Below are 17,077 nucleotides of genomic sequence, written 5' to 3' on the forward strand. Positions count from 1 at the left end.
TAATTTAAGGCTGGAAGTTTGGACAGCACTATGTACAACCTTTGGTGCCTGATCTCATACATTCATTTCTCATTGCAAAGTCAGATTTGAGCAACTTCTTTTACATTTTTTTCTTGCTGGTATCACTTCTATGTTATATACTTTATGTAAAAATGACTGTATATGTCTTGACGTTCAGTATTCAATCCTAATTTTTCAATTAATTGATTACAAAGATTATTGTAAAAGGGAAGGAGAAAGGTTACAATTGCTTTTTTAACAAAGGAACTTAGTCAAGTTTCTCTTCAGTAAAACAATGAATGAGAGTCTAAAACCTTTATGCAAATGAAGTGCCTGTTCTCTTCAATTCCCACAAAGCATTCTGAGTTTCCACTTGGGAATGCTTTCCAATACCATAATATGAAGAAGTTCTGACTCTAGATTATTTGTACCCGATATTGAAATATTCCTCACCTATTGGTGGTTGGAGCAGGTGTTGCAAATAGGTCAACAGCTGCAGCATTGGTGTTTACACTCTTCCCTGATAAAGTGCTTGGAGAGGCAGATGTAGAAGTTGAATTTGACACCACAGAAATCTCTCTCAATCGCTGTTCCTAAAAGAGTTGTGCAAGATAATTCAAATTTTACATTATGTGAGTTTTTCAGAAAGCAAGTACACCAACAATGAAACTTAACAATCTTGCGAAGTTAACCCACATCTCCATTCTACAGAGTGTCATGATGTAATCCAGCCATATTCCACTGTCATGAAAATCAGTGAGACTGTCCTGTTCATGAGTTAAGGCCATGATCCAGCCAAAGCTAACCACTTTCAAATCACATTGATTTCATGAAGAATTTGGTTGGCTCTTTCCACACCAAGCTCAGTGAGATGTGGAAATGCTCAGCTTTGGCTTGATCTGTGAATCCAAGATTTTTAAAATAGATCAGAGATTTGATGTGATCAAAATGAAAACTAAGGCTGCAGCATATGGTCAGTTCCCAAACACTCAAAGCACTCTTTCTCACTTACACACACACACACACACACACACACACACACACACACCCTCTCACTTTAACAAGACACAGAGCCAAGTTACTTTTTACAAGGGTATATGAAGTGCAGCAGCCAAACTAGCTTACACATTTTCTGACTCTGCATGTCCAACAAAACCAGAAGCAGTACCTTCAGTGCTTGAAGTCTAGCTTGCTCCTCCTCCAATGCCTGCTGTTTCTCTCTTTCGTCCATTTTAGTGAAGGACATTCCTGTGTTGGCAAGTGTAGAAACTGCACTGGATAGGGTGCTTGCTCTGAAATTTTAAAGGAAAAGGACCACATATTTAAGATCTTTGAACTCGAAGGAAGCTTCAAGCATCACCTAGATAGTTCACGAGTAAGGGGGAAACAGGACAGAATTCAGAACACTACAATGTTAGTCTTCTCCAAATTAACCTGGCAAAGAATGATAGAAGGGCATAGCATCTGGGATCCTATGTACACTTACCTGGGAAGAAAGCTCACTTAACTGAGAGGGACTTAAATCCAAGTAAATGAGTGGGAAACATATCTCAAAGTATCCATGTTTACCATGCTTTTTATGCACTTAAACTGGATTACAAAATACAACAAATTACAATAAAATAAGCACAACATATTACAGTTGTTACAACAGGCAGAAAAATTATTAGATAATCCACTGAGACCATCAGCATTCTCAAGTGGTCCATGGTTGTTTGGGAACCACTGGTTTAGAGTATACTTCGCAATGAAAAATGATCTGGTTTGTCTGCAAATCCAAAGTAAATCCAAATAAAGATTTTTAGAGTGCTTACAAGAGATAAGACAGATCTCAAAGGGAGGGTAATTCCACACGTATGAGGCAGCTACCAAGATGGCCATATGCATGTAGACAGTACTAAGTTGTTTAGGTGGAGAACTGAGGAATTCACCTCTTTTTGTGTTTTTTTCAGGGAGTGTGGGGGAAAAAGAATTATTTTTCCAATTTCAGCCCATAATTCCACCCACCCACTCTTAAAGGCAGATGATAGCAGCAGATGCTTTGGGCTAATTATACAATTCAATAAATCTTCTGTGCAACTGTAACAGCCTGCTTTGCATTATTGCTTTGGTGTTATCACCCACTTTTGCCCTTACTATTTGAGAAGAAACAATTCTGCTACATTACATTGAAGTCATAAAAAATAAGACTATAAAAGAGATGGGAACATCCTATACTTCAACACTCCAATATGCCAATAATCAATACTCTGGTTGCAGTCTACCTGCCTATTTATTACCTGCTAGCAGCTGAAACTTCCTTTGTCTTCTTCCCTTCCAGTGAAGCCAGATGCTGCTCCAAAGCTTCAAGCAGACTGCTGGGAGCCTAAAGTGAAAATTCTTATCAAATGTATGCAGGATTGCAAACTACTACTACTTCTTCTTTACATTTTCCCACTCCAAATACAAAAGAAATTACTTTTATGTAAGGTACATTCATAGAGAGGAAAGACAATGGCCTCAAAGCCTCCACATCTACTTTCCACCATAATCTCATAACTGAGTGAAATGAACAGTGGCTGCCTTACATCAGGTCAGACAATTTGCCAATAGGACCCAGCATTGCTGATTCTGACGGGCAACAGCTTGCCAGGACCAAAGGCAGAAATCTTTTCCATTATCTCCTACACGGTCCTTTTTATTTTGAGCTTCCAGGGACTAAATCTGGGTCCTTCTGCAGGCAAAACATTGCTCTCTCTGTGAGCAAGGAACCCTCTCCTGGTTTTGTTTTGTTTTGTTTACATTTAGGCAGGAGGCTTGTTATAACATTTCTGTCACCATCTTCCAGATGAGTTGTTTTCAGGAACTATCCCAGAGAACCGTAGGAGCACCTCAGCAATACCAGTTCTTGAAGTGAAATCGGTTAGCCCTGACAATTCCACAGTGAATTTTTCAGTTTATTATGTTGGTATGCTGGAGTCTACACTGGAGTGAAACGTTCCTTACATTTACTTGTAAAAAAGATTCATCAGCAAACAGCTCATTAACTTCTACAGTAGACAAAATGATCAGAAACAAGAGCACATGATGTGCACAACTGAAGAATGCTGAATTCATATTAAAATGGCTCAGCTCCATAAGCTACCTGAGTGTCATTTTGTTTTACTAGATGCTCACACACAGGTAAATGGAGTGGATTGCATTTCTCCAAAACATGGCACATATAGTATTTACAGAAAAAATTGGCTGTTCTGCAAGGGCTCATACTAAGCCTCCCAAAGTAAAAGAAAACAACTATTATGCCACGGTAATAGTTCTAAAGAGCTAACTTGCAAAAGTTGTTCCAAAGGCATTAGACAATGTATTAATGAAGATTCCTGTATTGTGCACCACTGTAGCTTTGATTCACAGGGGGTGGCATGTTAACTGCTTGAAAGAGAGTAGGTAAATCAATTCAACATCTCCTGGATGCATACTAAGGCTGGATGCACACTAAGGTGGTTGCACTTCATTCCCACTGAAATAAATCACTGAAGCTTACCCAAAGACTGGGGTGATCTGCATTGATTTCACGGTGTCTGCTCTTAACATTGGATATCACCTATTGTTTTTCTTTGCCCATGTTTGCATTAAAAACAAAAAACAAAAACCTCCCCACGCTTCTATAGCCTGCATTATTCAGCAGGGCTCCACACAAACACAATAGTCCTAGTTTTGATCCCAGTTTGTCAGATTAAGATTCAACATGTACAGAAGTCTGAAGCCATTCAGTGGGGTATTAATGGTGTGACCCCCAAAAATGTGGGGACACACACACAACATTTTAAAGAAGGGACCCACTTCAGGGGCATGCAGTCAAAAGGAGTACCTTGACTTTACTAGGCACCCAAGTCATTAGAACAGTCAAGAAGCCAGAAGGGCTGACAAAGCAATTGACACATTATGGGGGCTGTCTCATTCGACTGGTATGACAGAAACAGACAGGAGTTAAGCAACTGTAGAGGCAACAATAAAAATAAGGGGACAGAGGGATGACATGCGCAAGTAGGTACAAAATGCCTATTTGGGACAAGAAAAGAAACAGAAGAGCATGGCATGGTGCCAGCAAATGGAAAGATCCACGAAGATTAAGAGGGATCTACGGAACCATTTGATGCAATGTTGTAACATCGGCAGCATGTGAACTACTGTATCAGATTCTGAGCTGGCTAGCAAGAATTTTTCACTCTGTAGAGCTGTCCTACAGGAATTAATTCTGTACACCCCCCATTATGTGAACACGTGGGGCTATTTTACATTGAATCAGACTGTTGTTTGGTTTAGCCCAGTGTTTGGCTCTCTAACCTCTTTAAGTTAAATTCTTGCCTAACTTTGCTAACTGTATCCTACAACTAGAGATCCTGGAGATTGAATCTTGGGCCATTTTCAGATAAAGTTTGCTCTGCCACTGAGCTATAGGCCTCATCAAGTCTTTGTAGCTGTGGCTGCAACTTCTGAATAATATGCCTGGTGTATGAGCACCAGCAAACCTCATAGAAGAAACTATATAGTTTCCATAACCAGGAGTTTATACCTATGTCAGCACCCAAAGGACAACTTTAGAGTACTCCATTTTCTACTTTTTATTTGAGCAGCCAACTCCCTCCCTGGCTTTCAATTACATTTTTAAAAAAAATCTCTGAAACACACAGGAACATTGGAAGCTGCTTTATACAAAGTCAGACTATTTGACTATGTTGCCCAATATTGTCTACTCTGATGAGCACAGGCTCTCCAGGTTCCCAGGCAGAGAGATTTTACTGATTTTTTAAAAAAAGGATATTTTGCCAAGCATGTGCTCTTCCATTGTGCTATGGTCCCCTCCTGAGCAAGGGGAGGGGAAAGCTGTTCAGCAAGTGAAGTAGTTGTACTGCCCCGCTTGCTCAGTTTGTGGAAATTGCTGATTAAAACAAAGCACCAGGTTTAGGTATCCTACCCCATGTGTTTTTAAGAGTGGTGTTGTTGTTTTTAAATAAACACCAAAAATTTCTAGTAATAATATTCTCCAAAACAGCACAGGAAAAACAAAAGCATTAATTGTTACTGAGCACATTACCTATATGAAGCAAAACAGGTTACAGGAAAAATGGCATGTATTTCCATATATAGTATATATGGAAGAAAATGATTTCTCAGAATGTATAGAATGGAACACTAACTATTAAAATCACAAAAGGACACAGGACTTGGGGGTTAAATTAATATGAAATGTACACTGACCTGAGTAAGATCTGGAATGTCACCCTGATCAATTCCAACTTGCTGGGTTCACAAAAAAGGAAAAAAATGTACATTACTACATGCAGTGGCAATGAAAAGAAAGAACTGTGGATCTGAATGTCTACATAAAAGCTAAGGGAACAGGGAGGACATGGAGAGCTTTCTGAACTGGTACAACTCTAAATGCAACTTCTAAGCTAAATTTTATATGGAGATCCTGAAAGGTATTTCTTAAGATTTTATGTATTTCAGTTACCAGAAATAGTAATAAATAGCTTGTCAGAACTTTGGAGGAAAAATATATTCAATAGATAGTTTTTAAAAAACCACAACCTTTGTTCAACAGGCATTTCTTAGTTGATAAAAATGAACAGAAACAGAGCTTTCAAAATATACCCTTAAATGTACATAGTTTACATTCAGCAACATACATAACTTGCATGAAATTGTGATCATAAGCACTTATTACTGTACCAGTCCAGAGAGCTAAATGAAATACTACTAATGCTACTGGATTTATTTACCTCTGCCACTTTGAGGAATTCTGACAATTTGGTCATTCTGGCTAAGAATTTTTTGTAAATATCCAGACCTTCTTTGCACTGGTTCTTCTTCATATCAAAATACTTTTCTGAAGCATGAAATTCAAAGAAAAAATTGTTTGTAAATAAAAGAACAGTAACATAATATTATTATTAATAAAGTGGTATGTTAGACTTAAAAAGGCTAGGTTTGGTACTTTACTATTTGAAGATGTCACTAACTGATTTCAACTTTATTTAACAGCAGTTTTAGCCAAGACCATAAAATGAATCCACCAATAACAGTTAAGTTTATTCAACAAGTGCCCTTCACAGGAACTTCACTGACAGAAGCAGGGATTGCAAAGCCTGAAGAAGAACTGAAGGTCAGCTGAAAAAATATATCAGCAGCTGAGGATGAATACACTAATCAAAATCTATTGCTATTGCTAGTGTGCGTCTCAGAAGAGGCCTACAATCTTCTGGTTTACTGCACACACATTAAATTTGTTTGAGTTTAGAATACTGTAGGAACCTAATTAGTAAGCCAATCATATTCAAACACTGACAAACAAGCTTCCATATCTTCCAAACAATCAGAACATCAATCAAAGCCTTAACTACACTGAAAATAATAAAATATATATATAAAGCACTTTCTGAGCATAAGCATGCACTCTTGCTGTCATCACACCCAAGAACTTTTACATATTACCATGGCCATCACTGGAGCATAAAATGAGAGCACACACACACAAAAGCTTTAAGTGTTTTTGCCAAGTTACTCCAGCCACCACTACCCTTTAAAATCAGATAAACACAACAAAAGAAAAGACAATAGAGACCAGCTATTGAATTCTGCAGGGTGAAATGAGTCTTCCCTAGACATTGGCTTAGCACTGACGTGTTAAGCTATGTCTATGAATACTTCAGCTGCCTAGTAGTTTAAAAATAAAATAAGTTTCTGGCACACTAGAATTATGTGTACTGTTATGAGAAGGAGTGCAACAGAAGAGATAATAGGCAGGACTATTAAGGTGTTGGTCATCCGTTAGCTATGTGCACATGTTTAAGAGAAACTATTTGAACATGGTGTAAGTATAAAAGTAGTGAATGGGCTGGCTTGCATGTCTTGGTAAGCCAAAGCAAGAAGTTAACCGTGGATTGTTGCAAATGAGCAACATTGCTCAATTGCTCCCACTTCACTCTGCCTTGCCTGGAGCCAGGAGAAACAAACGAGGAGACTTGGCTTACTATGATGTGTGAATCAGCAAAATTTAGGATTATTATGTGCAAGTTCAATGAGGGGGGAAGGAAAGAGGGAGAGAAGGGAGAGAGAAACACATGGGAAAGAACACAAGGGAGTGAAGGGAGAAATGAACATGGAAGATATTACAAACAAAACCACATCTGCATATTTATACAGGTCTCCACTGGTAAATGTTTAAACAATTGTTGTGTGTTGTTTCACATACCTAACAAGTTAATGATCCCCTCATTATAGGCTGCAAAAAGTCTAATGGAATCTTTAAAGAGGAGCATGAAAGCAGCATTTATTACACCATTCGTTAGTTCATTTGGGTTTGCCTGCGTAAAAAGCAAAGAGATTTTTTAAGTCAAATCACCAGAAAGTGAAATCACAACACATTTTTCACCCTCCATAAAGCTTATCACGGATTGTAGTAATAAATAACAGCTACAGTGCTTACATCAAAATCGAGAAGTGCATCTAGTTGATTCTGAATAATTGGGAGTGTTTTCAGAAGTTTTTCAGTATTCATTGTTCTCATCACACCATCAATCCTTCAAAATAAAATAGAAAATAAACCAAACAGATACACTCATTGAACACACTATTATGGTATCCGATGTCAGCACTACAGATTATATCAAACAAAGAGGACTCTACTGCTGCCCATTGAAATCAGTGGAACTTTTGAATAACATACATAGAATAGTATTTTCCAAAGTACTGCATCAAATTATTCCATATAAAATACTTTAAAGAATATTCTGATCTCCCAAAAGGTTCAAACTTATACGTAAAAGTTTATGCAAGCTGTTGCAACAGTGCCACTGAACATTTTATGTACTGTCAGATTCAATGCTCCAAAAGTTGCATTTTTCTATCACTGCATACTTCAAATTTCACATCAGAACATTTTTTTTGCACAAATTTCCAAACTCTGTATTGACAATTTTGTTTTCTCAAACACTTTGATGCCCATCCAGTCACTAGAAGAGCAAAAAATAAATGGAATTCTTACCCTCTTTTCATTTTGGTGAAATCAACTGCTACAAGTCTGTAAGAAAGTGCTTTTTCATTCAAGTATCTGCTGTATCGTCTGATGAAGGTAGACATATCATAGCCTGGAAATAAAATGCTATTCAATTAGACTTTTCATTCTTCTAGTACTCTTATCACTTTTTACTCAGTGTGAATTATGCTCCAAAAGTTCCTTGGGGACCTTCTTCACACATTTGCCATTATTACACACATTTGAAACTAGTAGTATAGTGATCATGCTTCCAGCACTGATAAGTTGGTATAGTTTCTCTGAATGTTGCCTCATGAAATTAATAAAAACCAACACTTTCTGAACCAGTGAGACTCTCTAACAGTCTTAATTGAAAAATAAGTTTATGTGTGGTTAACACAAGTTTATGTGGTTCACACAAGATTTTATAAAAGTTTTGTATTTCACCAATAAACTAATATTTTAACAATTTCCACCATCAGAAAGCCATTTTACCATGGTTGATAAAAATGATTTTTAAATTTAGATTCTTTATTTCTGAGGTACACTATAATTGAAACAACAACAAACTGGTTTAGTAAAAGGTAAAGGTTTAAACTGGTTTAAAAGGAAATCAAAATTATATACATGTTAAAGTCTACACTTATCTCTTCAAAATAGAATGAACATCTATCAAAAAGAAACATAATTCATGTAAGAGAACCAGGGGGAAGGTTATCTAGCATCTGGGGGTAACCATTATTTTTGTTTGGTTCTCTCTTCCAGAGACACATAAATCACATACTGTTCTGCTTCAGTTTAGAGGCTTCAAAATTCATGGGTATGGTGCCAGAAGTGGCTGCCAGGGCCAAGATGCAAAGGATCTGTTGGGCTTGCATCAAGTCCCATTACATTCAAACTAGGGAATTCTGGCCAGCACACATTGGTTTGAAAACCAAGTTGAGATCATAAGCCATGGTTTATGAAGCCTCAAACAACTGTCTAGACCAGGTTGCTATATCCCAGTGGGTGTTTTGCCCCTGGGACAAACAAGTCATCAGAGATTACATGATCCAGGAGTGGGCAATTCTATGTATCATAAGGATTACAGAATCCCCCATAAGTAACCTCGGAGTCAAACAACAAACAACACAAATTCTGCAGTGTGTAATTACTCAGGTTTTGAATATTTAGAACTCTACTAAGCAGCCAAAAAGATTGTAGATTTACATTTTAACTAATGGAGAAACAACAGTGATATCCGCATGCAACACTAAACCATGACTATTTCAGCTATGACCATCCATGTGTGCTTGGTTTCCATCTCCTAAAAGCCCCAAGCAATATGGCCAATAGTCAGGGGTAATTGGATGTGAAATCCAACAACACCTGGAGAGCTACAGGTGTTCAACTAATTGTGGTCTGTTTGAATATTCAAACCCATCTTGAGAACTAATGATGTTTTGCTTGTTTCTGACAAGCTAGGGTTTGAATGCCAATGTGTGCCAACTGTAGTTTCTTGTTGTTTCAAAACCTGGCATCCTGACTAACTCCCAGTTTGTTTTAGTGTTGAATTCTGGCCACTTACTTGGCAACAGAGGTGCAAGGCAAGGGTGGCTGTAAAAAGAAACTGCTCCCAAGATTAAGCAACTCTCAGCTGCCACTTTCCGAATCTTCCCCTCTATCCACACACTTTGCATGGCAGGAGGTTTCCTCCCTGTCCTATTCCTTCCCAACAAGTTCCCCCTTTCATGCCTGCCTATTTTGCTTTCAAGTAATTTCAATTTCACAGCCTTCTCCTTCAGCACGTGTTAAAAACACAGCTTAGAATTGGCTGCTAACACGCATCAATGGTGAATGTCTCCTTCTGCCTCCTTCCTTCCATAAAGGTTTGGAAATTCATGGAGACAAGAGTGAAAGGTGTTTGAGGATAAATTCCCTAGAGCAGTTCATTGGGCCATGGGATAAGTATTCACATGTCCCTTCTCTCATAAGGCACATTTCCTGGAGCTTAATAAAATAATAATAAAGGAGAGGGCTTGCAGGGTTAAGAAAAGATCCAATCCAGGCAAGCACTGAATGCATTGTGGAAGGGAGGTAAACTTCATGGTGCACTGAGAGCAATCAAAGAACTCAGAGGAGAGTTCCTCTGTCCTGCTGCTGATGTTGGTTGATGATATAGTGAGGCTGTAACACTTTATAGCACCATAGAGTCATGTGGGATATCAAGCTGTGTTGGCTGAAATACAAAATCCTGGCTAATGCAACAAACCATGGTTTAGAGGTACATGCAAACAAGGCCAATATTTTACCCAGTAAGTATCAACCCTTGCTTTCTGGAAAATCCTGGATGCTTACAAAACTGATCCTATCCATGTTTACTTGGAAGTAAGTCCAACTTTCCTCCAACAAGACTTACAGATAAATAAATATACTTGGATAATAGCCTCAGCCTACAGATAAGTTATCTTACTTAGTAACCATGACAATGTACAGAGAGCCAGTCAGAAATATGCATCTTATTCCTAAGCAGATATAATTCTGAGGTGAATGTCAGGTTCATGATGAAATTTTATGCAATTATAGCAAGCATAAATGCTCATATTAATTTGATTTATTTGTTTCCCAATACAAAACATATCACAAATATTCTAAGGCTACACTCCTAGATACTTACTTTGTTGTGAAGTTTACTAAAGTCAGTGGGACTTCCATACTTACAAATCCTGGACTGGACTACTGGTCTACTAGAGCCAATGAATGAAACTGCAGAATACACCTGGAGGCAAACTTCAATAAATAAAAGAGCATGCCTCTCCAATACAATTTGGATACATTCATGGGTTTATTTAAGATGACTGAATTTCTAACATTCCTTTAGCCCATAGAAGTTACTGTGCAAATTGCAATCTGCCTCAGAACAGAAAAGTAAAAAATTCTTACCCTGCATGGCACTTTTATCCAGATAGTTGTTGAGATTAAACAGGGTATTTCGAGATGCCAAGTATTGGATAAAACGCTGTTTGAGAAAGAATTAGATTCCAGATTACTTCATTTATTTTTTCCCCATAGACATAACTGTGTTAGAGAAACTAGTTTCTACGCAGTTGTATAAGGCATATCTAAAAGCAGGAGGGGAATCTAATACTAAGACAAGCAAATTAGATCTACTATCAAGCCTGATTTTTTCAATCACTGCTCGGGAGAGCCAGAATTGGAACTGAGTTATGCAACAAGGGCCAATGTGTAACACAATTGACAGCCACCATGTTGTGCAAACTCTGATGTGAAGAAAGGATAACGGCAGCAGAACTTGTTACACATTACACCTTTGCATAAAATTTATTTAAGTGTGGCCCACATCACAGCAGGGTTATGAAAAGATACAAACATAGTTCTGAGGCTATTCTTTAGCGACACACATGCAAACTCTCCACCTACATGGAATAAGGAAATGAAGCTAGTATAAACTACAGACAAATACATTCTCCTCCTCCCCCATTGCCAACACCTTCAACGTTCATCACATTTACAGCAAGATGACATAACTAAGGAACTATTCACTCATTCACTCATTGTCCCTTGGGATTGTTCTAGCCGTGAGATAGAGAATGCACCCTGCTCCCTCTTACCACTGACAGGAGTTATCAACCATACTTGGGAGGTCTGTGCTTATTTGATTGCTGCATCTCCCCAATCCCATGAGACTGAATCCACTAGAAAGCAAGTTATACCCTGTAATTTCAAGGAAATTCAGTTTTTCAAATTGAAGTGGGATCTACTCAAGCACTTCTTATTTTATTGCGAGAAGAAATTTAGGGGAGTTGATTGGAGCAAATGAGACCAAGGCCTGCTCCTGATTCCACCATGAATAGAATTTCAAGGGCTAAGTAATGAATGAAAAAATTCTCCAAAAACAGTTCCTATACAATTCTGTGAAGAGTGAGATGGTTGTAGAAAAGCTTATTGTTCAAATTCACCCCAATGTGCGTAGGTATATATGTGTTATAATGAGATGTGTATTAAATTCATTTCCGATTCAGACTTCTGTAGGAATATTTCAAATCTAGCCAAATGCAACCTGACACATAGTTTCCACAACTGCTAGATACAGAACAGAGTTCCTGCACCTTTGAGTATATGTATAAATTTTTCCTACAGAAATGAAAAGCTATACCAGCAGTGCAATGCTGACAATTCATTCATTTAATACAATCACTAATTTAGTAATTTGAGTATTTTAAAGGTGGCGGCAGGGGGGGTATTGCTAAGCTCAGGCTTTCATTACTTGCTTACTAATAGGTGAGGCAACAGGATAGACAATTCAGATTGGTATTTTTTAATTGTTCTCTCTCACCATCATTTCAGAGATCACCAGCACTTCACATCTGAACGTTTTCCTACCATTAAACACAATGTTCTATGGCAAATTGACTACTGTCTTACCTCATTTCCATACATCATGAGGTGGTGTGTTGTAATTAGAGCTTTGAACACTACTACCCAGCTACTGTTTGCTGTCCTCTCAAAAAGTGTGTCTGCCAGCTGTGGAATATTCACATTCATCTCATTTGTGCACTGAATAAGATCTAAAATATAAGAAAACAAGATAATTTACTTAAAACAAATATGGGGAAATGTGACAAAAACAGCAGGGCAAATGTTTTTATTTAGTGCCTTAAGTATTTTGCAGGTGTTATACGTAAATGGGAAATACGCTTATGAAGCCTCTCATTAGGAATCTGGCCTGCAAGCAATCTGGTTGCCAGTCCATTCTTTCCTCATTCCCTAACCTCACCTTCTCCAGGTTTCAGCCATTTCTTCTGTAACAATAACAATGCACTCCAGGGGTACGGGGGGGGGGGAGAGAAACAGCCTTAAACAAATCCCAAATGCTGCTTTCCGTTTGCATATCTTTCAGTATCAAGTTGCTTTCTTTTCTCTTTTTCATTAATTCCTTGCACTGGTAAAGACAATACTTCAAGCTTTCCAAAACCAGTCTCTAAATTAAGCTCTGTGCCTTTCTGACACCCAACCTTTGGTTAAAAATAGTCTCACAGAGCCACAGCATGCAAGCAGGTGCTGAAAAGAGTGTGCTACCAACTCAATAAAGAAAAATAAAGTGTATTATCTTGAAATAAATAAGTGTTCTCTCTTCCCAAGAGGAGGAATAAGAGATGTGAGCATTGACTATAGGCAATTATTATTATTATTATTATTATTATTATTATTATTAAATTTCTATACTATCATTCATCAGAAGATCACAGGGTATTTTAGGAAAATGGTAAATGACCCCTGGACGGTTAAGTCCAGTCAAAGGTAACTATGGGGTACGGTGCTCATTTTGCTTCAGGCCGAGGGACCAGCTGTTTGTCCACGGACAGCTTTCTGGGTCATGTGCCCAGCGTGACTAAACTGTTTCTGGTGCAACAAAGCACCGTGACAGAAGCCAGAGTGCACAGAAACGCTGTTTACCTTCCCTCCACAGCGGTACCTATTTATCTACAGTGGTACCTTGGGTTACAAACATCTCAGGTTACAAACACTTCGGGTTACAGACTCTGCTAACCCGGAAGTAGTACCTCGAGTTCAGAACTTTGCCCCAGGATGAGAACAGAAATCGTGTGCTGGTGGCACAGCGGCAGTGGTAGGCCGCATTAACTAAAGTGGTACCTCAGGTTAGGAACGGACCTCCGGAACGAATTAAGATCGTAACCAGAAGTACCAATGTACTTGCACTGGTGTGCTTTCGAACTGCTAGCTTGGCAGAAGCTGGGACAGAGGAATGGGCGCACACCCCATCGCGTGGATTTGAACCACTGACCTTCCGATCAGCGAGCCCAAGAGCCTCGGTGATTTAGACCACAGCGCCACCCGCTCCCATTCTACAGGGTAGTTTACAATATAAAAATACAAAAATACACAACATTGCAACAAACAAAAATAGTAACTCCCCACACTACAGTGGTACCTTGGTTTTTGAACGTCTCCATTGATGAACATTTCAGTTTTCAAACACCATAAACCCAGAAGTAAATGGTTTGGTTTTCGGACAAGCCTTGGAAATTGAACATGCCACGCGGCTTCCGTATTGAGTTTTCCATACTGAGGCTTCCGTTTTGAGTTTTCGGTTTTTGAACATTTCAGAACTCGAACAGTCTTCTGGAACGGATTACATTTGAAAACCCAGGTACCACTGTATTATTATTATTTATTACATTTCTATTAGAAGCAGGAATCTAAGACCAATATATCTGGCAAAGAGCCAGTGCAAAAGAGGTTTGCCCCTTCCAACATTTCAAAGCAAGGATAAAAGCTTTATAGTTTCTCTGGAGACCTTACAACACACAGCGGGCAAGGGGAGGGTCAGATGTGGGAAGCATTTGCACAGGCTGGAAAGAATTGTACAGTGAAATGGCACTACCCCAATGCTTTGGCAATAAGCAAAGCTAAACTGTCTATATTCACTGAGATTATTTTCACTTTACAATGGAACATTTATGCTTAGAAATGTGAAGGCCTGGGAAAAACTGGAGCCCCCCATTTGTGGGGGGCCCTTCACATCTCCATTTATGATGCAATTAATCATTTACTCTGGAATAATCCAAACTTCCTTCAGTAGAGTACCTTACAGCAAAACAGGAGATGGCTAGTTTAAGTCCTCCAACAGAGAACAAGTAGGGGAAAGAGTCTCAGCAAGCACCAGGTGGCCAACTGAGAAAAACCATAGAAAATGAGTTAAGGGCAATTTCCAGGGCCAGGCTACACTGGTGCTGCACTACAGGGATCCCCACCCTGCAAATATCAACCAATGAAGCAAGGAAGGGAACTTGTAGCAGGGTGGCAATAATGGTAAATAACTATTACTGTGTATCTAGCCTGTTTTCTACTTAGTCTCGGAGCAGCTAGCAGCACAAGTAAAACTGTAATCATGAAATACAAATAAGCAAAACAAGCTATTTACTAAAAGCAATGAGAGATAGCAATTTGCCTATCACAATTAAAGAACATGCATTTTTTATAGAAACAGGAGGGCATGCAATACTTGGTTCTCTGTAAAATTTACACACACACTCACACACGGCCCCAAACTGGACAAAGTTCTTTTTTAAAAAAACCTTTTAAAAATGCCACACCTTAAATTAATAGGAAGCTGCCTGATTTCCCCAATTCCTACCTGCTCATTCAAATTATCCAGGTTTTTATTATTATTTCCAAATACATGGTATTCATTGCCTAGTTACATATTAGCCTTCAAATGATCTCCTGCCTAAGCTTAAGAGTTACGAAATGTGAGTAAACCTCCATGGGTAGGTGGAAGAAAACTTCTTACAACTACAGTATTCTTGCTCTTTTAGAGTAGTTTTTTCAAAAGGGCTAAGTCCCCAAAGATGACCGTCATCCCGGCCACAGCTCACACAAAGTACTGAACTATCTTCAGAACTTGCAAGGCAACTATGGACTTAGAAGGGCAAAGGGCAATTCCCCAAGGACTGCTACAGCTTGCCACAGTATCAGGCTCTCCCTTTGCTTGCCTTCTTTTAACTCATGCATTCCAAACAGCAGGGATCAATTTATAAATGTGAACATGTGCCAAAAAATCCTGCAATGCTCCCCCGCCCAGTGTTCTTCGCATTTTTTTGAACTCGGGCCCCTTTTAAAAACCTATTTTACCCTTCTGGGGCCTCTAACCCAGCACAAATAGTCGTGAATCTGCAGTGATCTTTGCATGCAGTGGATGCAGTTATTACCACTACTAAAGGTAAAGGATAAAGGTTAGTAGCTACAGACAGAAGAACTTATCCCAATGCCAGCACTAAAACAGAAAATGAGCGGGACATCTCTGATCTCCTTTCCCAAAAGCAGCAATTCTATCCGAACCCCGTTCTCAAATCTCAGAGAAGATGGGAGAGTGAGGGTGCAGCTGCTATCACCCTCAGGAACACAGTGCGGATGAACAAGGGTCCTCTGCCAGGTCAGCATGCAAGTTTCCATTCAGCATATTTGCAAAATATTGTGGAAAATTGGAGTGCATACATTATTGCAGTGCACCCTGTGTGTGGCTGCCCTTGAGATTGATCCAGAGACTTCTGCTAGTACAGAATTCAGAGGCCAGGTTGCTTGTGGGAGCAAAGTATCACCAACACATTCTGCAAATTGTCTGCAGGATTTACACTGACTCGCAATCTGCTGCTGGGCCAAGTTCAAGGTTTTAGTATAAATATATAAGACCCTATACAGCTCTGGACCACTTTACTTGAGAGACCACCTCATCCCTTATATACCTGGTAGGCCACTGAAGGAGAGTTTTTCCTCTAAGCCCCTAAAATATCAGACGCCTGTTCACAGCAACTGGGCTTTCAGTGTGGATGCTCCTGTTTCGTGGAACAACATTCCTACTGAGATATGACTATTTCCATAAATAACTGAAGAAGCTGTGCATTAGCTTTCCACCACTGTGTGGCAGGTGCTGCTGTCTAGAAGAGCTGAGCCTTTAATGAGGGGATACACAAGATCAATTAACTGCTGCTAGTCTTGACAATTAGAAGAAAAGCATTAGACCTGGAAGACTAAGAACCAACCTCAGGGAATAATATCTAATTTACTCCACCAATACCTTCTTTCTCACAACTACTGGATCTCTGTTGTCAGGGAAATGCTTTCTGCCACACCCATTATTCCAATTGTGCACACATAATGATCCACATCTGAGGTCTGTTTGTACTGCTACAATTGCATTTTGTACCAGGTGTAAACCCGATTGCTATATTCTACATACATATTCTTTTCAAAAAATGTAGTAGGATTATTATTGTTAGTAGCCTTGAACAATATTGGAGGGAAAGGAGAGAAATGAATGTAAATAATATAAGGAGAAAGAAAGAAAGAAAGAAAGAAAGAAAGAAAGAAAGAAAGAAAGAAAGAAAGAAAGGAAGGAAGGAAGGAAGGATGGACCAGCTCCTGGCTGTCGAGGGGGATGAAAAAGGCATCTATTGCTTGTCATTTCCTAGAATTCTGAGCCCTCTACCAGGTGCCCCCCCAAAGGCGGAAGAGCTGCCCCATAGCTTGAGAACTAAG

The 17,077-nt window shown here is 39.0% G+C and overlaps 1 protein-coding gene across 2 annotated transcripts in view; it reads right to left on the bottom strand.

Moving 5' to 3' along the window:
• LOC310754244 (phosphatidylinositol-binding clathrin assembly protein-like) overlaps positions 1-17,077 on the bottom strand; it is a 50,138-nt gene that overhangs the window by 20,635 nt on the left and 12,426 nt on the right. For both annotated transcript variants that reach the window (XM_083595970.1, XM_083595969.1), the window contains exons 2-11: positions 12,443-12,585; positions 10,940-11,015; positions 8,027-8,129; positions 7,469-7,562; positions 7,235-7,346; positions 5,763-5,869; positions 5,239-5,280; positions 2,280-2,365; positions 1,169-1,292; positions 454-593 (exon numbers count right to left, since the gene is read on the bottom strand). In XM_083595970.1, the coding sequence (XP_083452096.1) occupies positions 454-593; positions 1,169-1,292; positions 2,280-2,365; positions 5,239-5,280; positions 5,763-5,869; positions 7,235-7,346; positions 7,469-7,562; positions 8,027-8,129; positions 10,940-11,015; positions 12,443-12,585 (1,027 nt within the window). The remainder of the gene's footprint in view (positions 1-453; positions 594-1,168; positions 1,293-2,279; positions 2,366-5,238; positions 5,281-5,762; positions 5,870-7,234; positions 7,347-7,468; positions 7,563-8,026; positions 8,130-10,939; positions 11,016-12,442; positions 12,586-17,077) is intronic.

Source organism: Podarcis filfolensis, assembly GCF_964270895.1.
Source record: "Podarcis filfolensis genome assembly, chromosome: Z".
NCBI lineage: Eukaryota > Metazoa > Chordata > Lepidosauria > Squamata > Lacertidae > Podarcis > Podarcis filfolensis.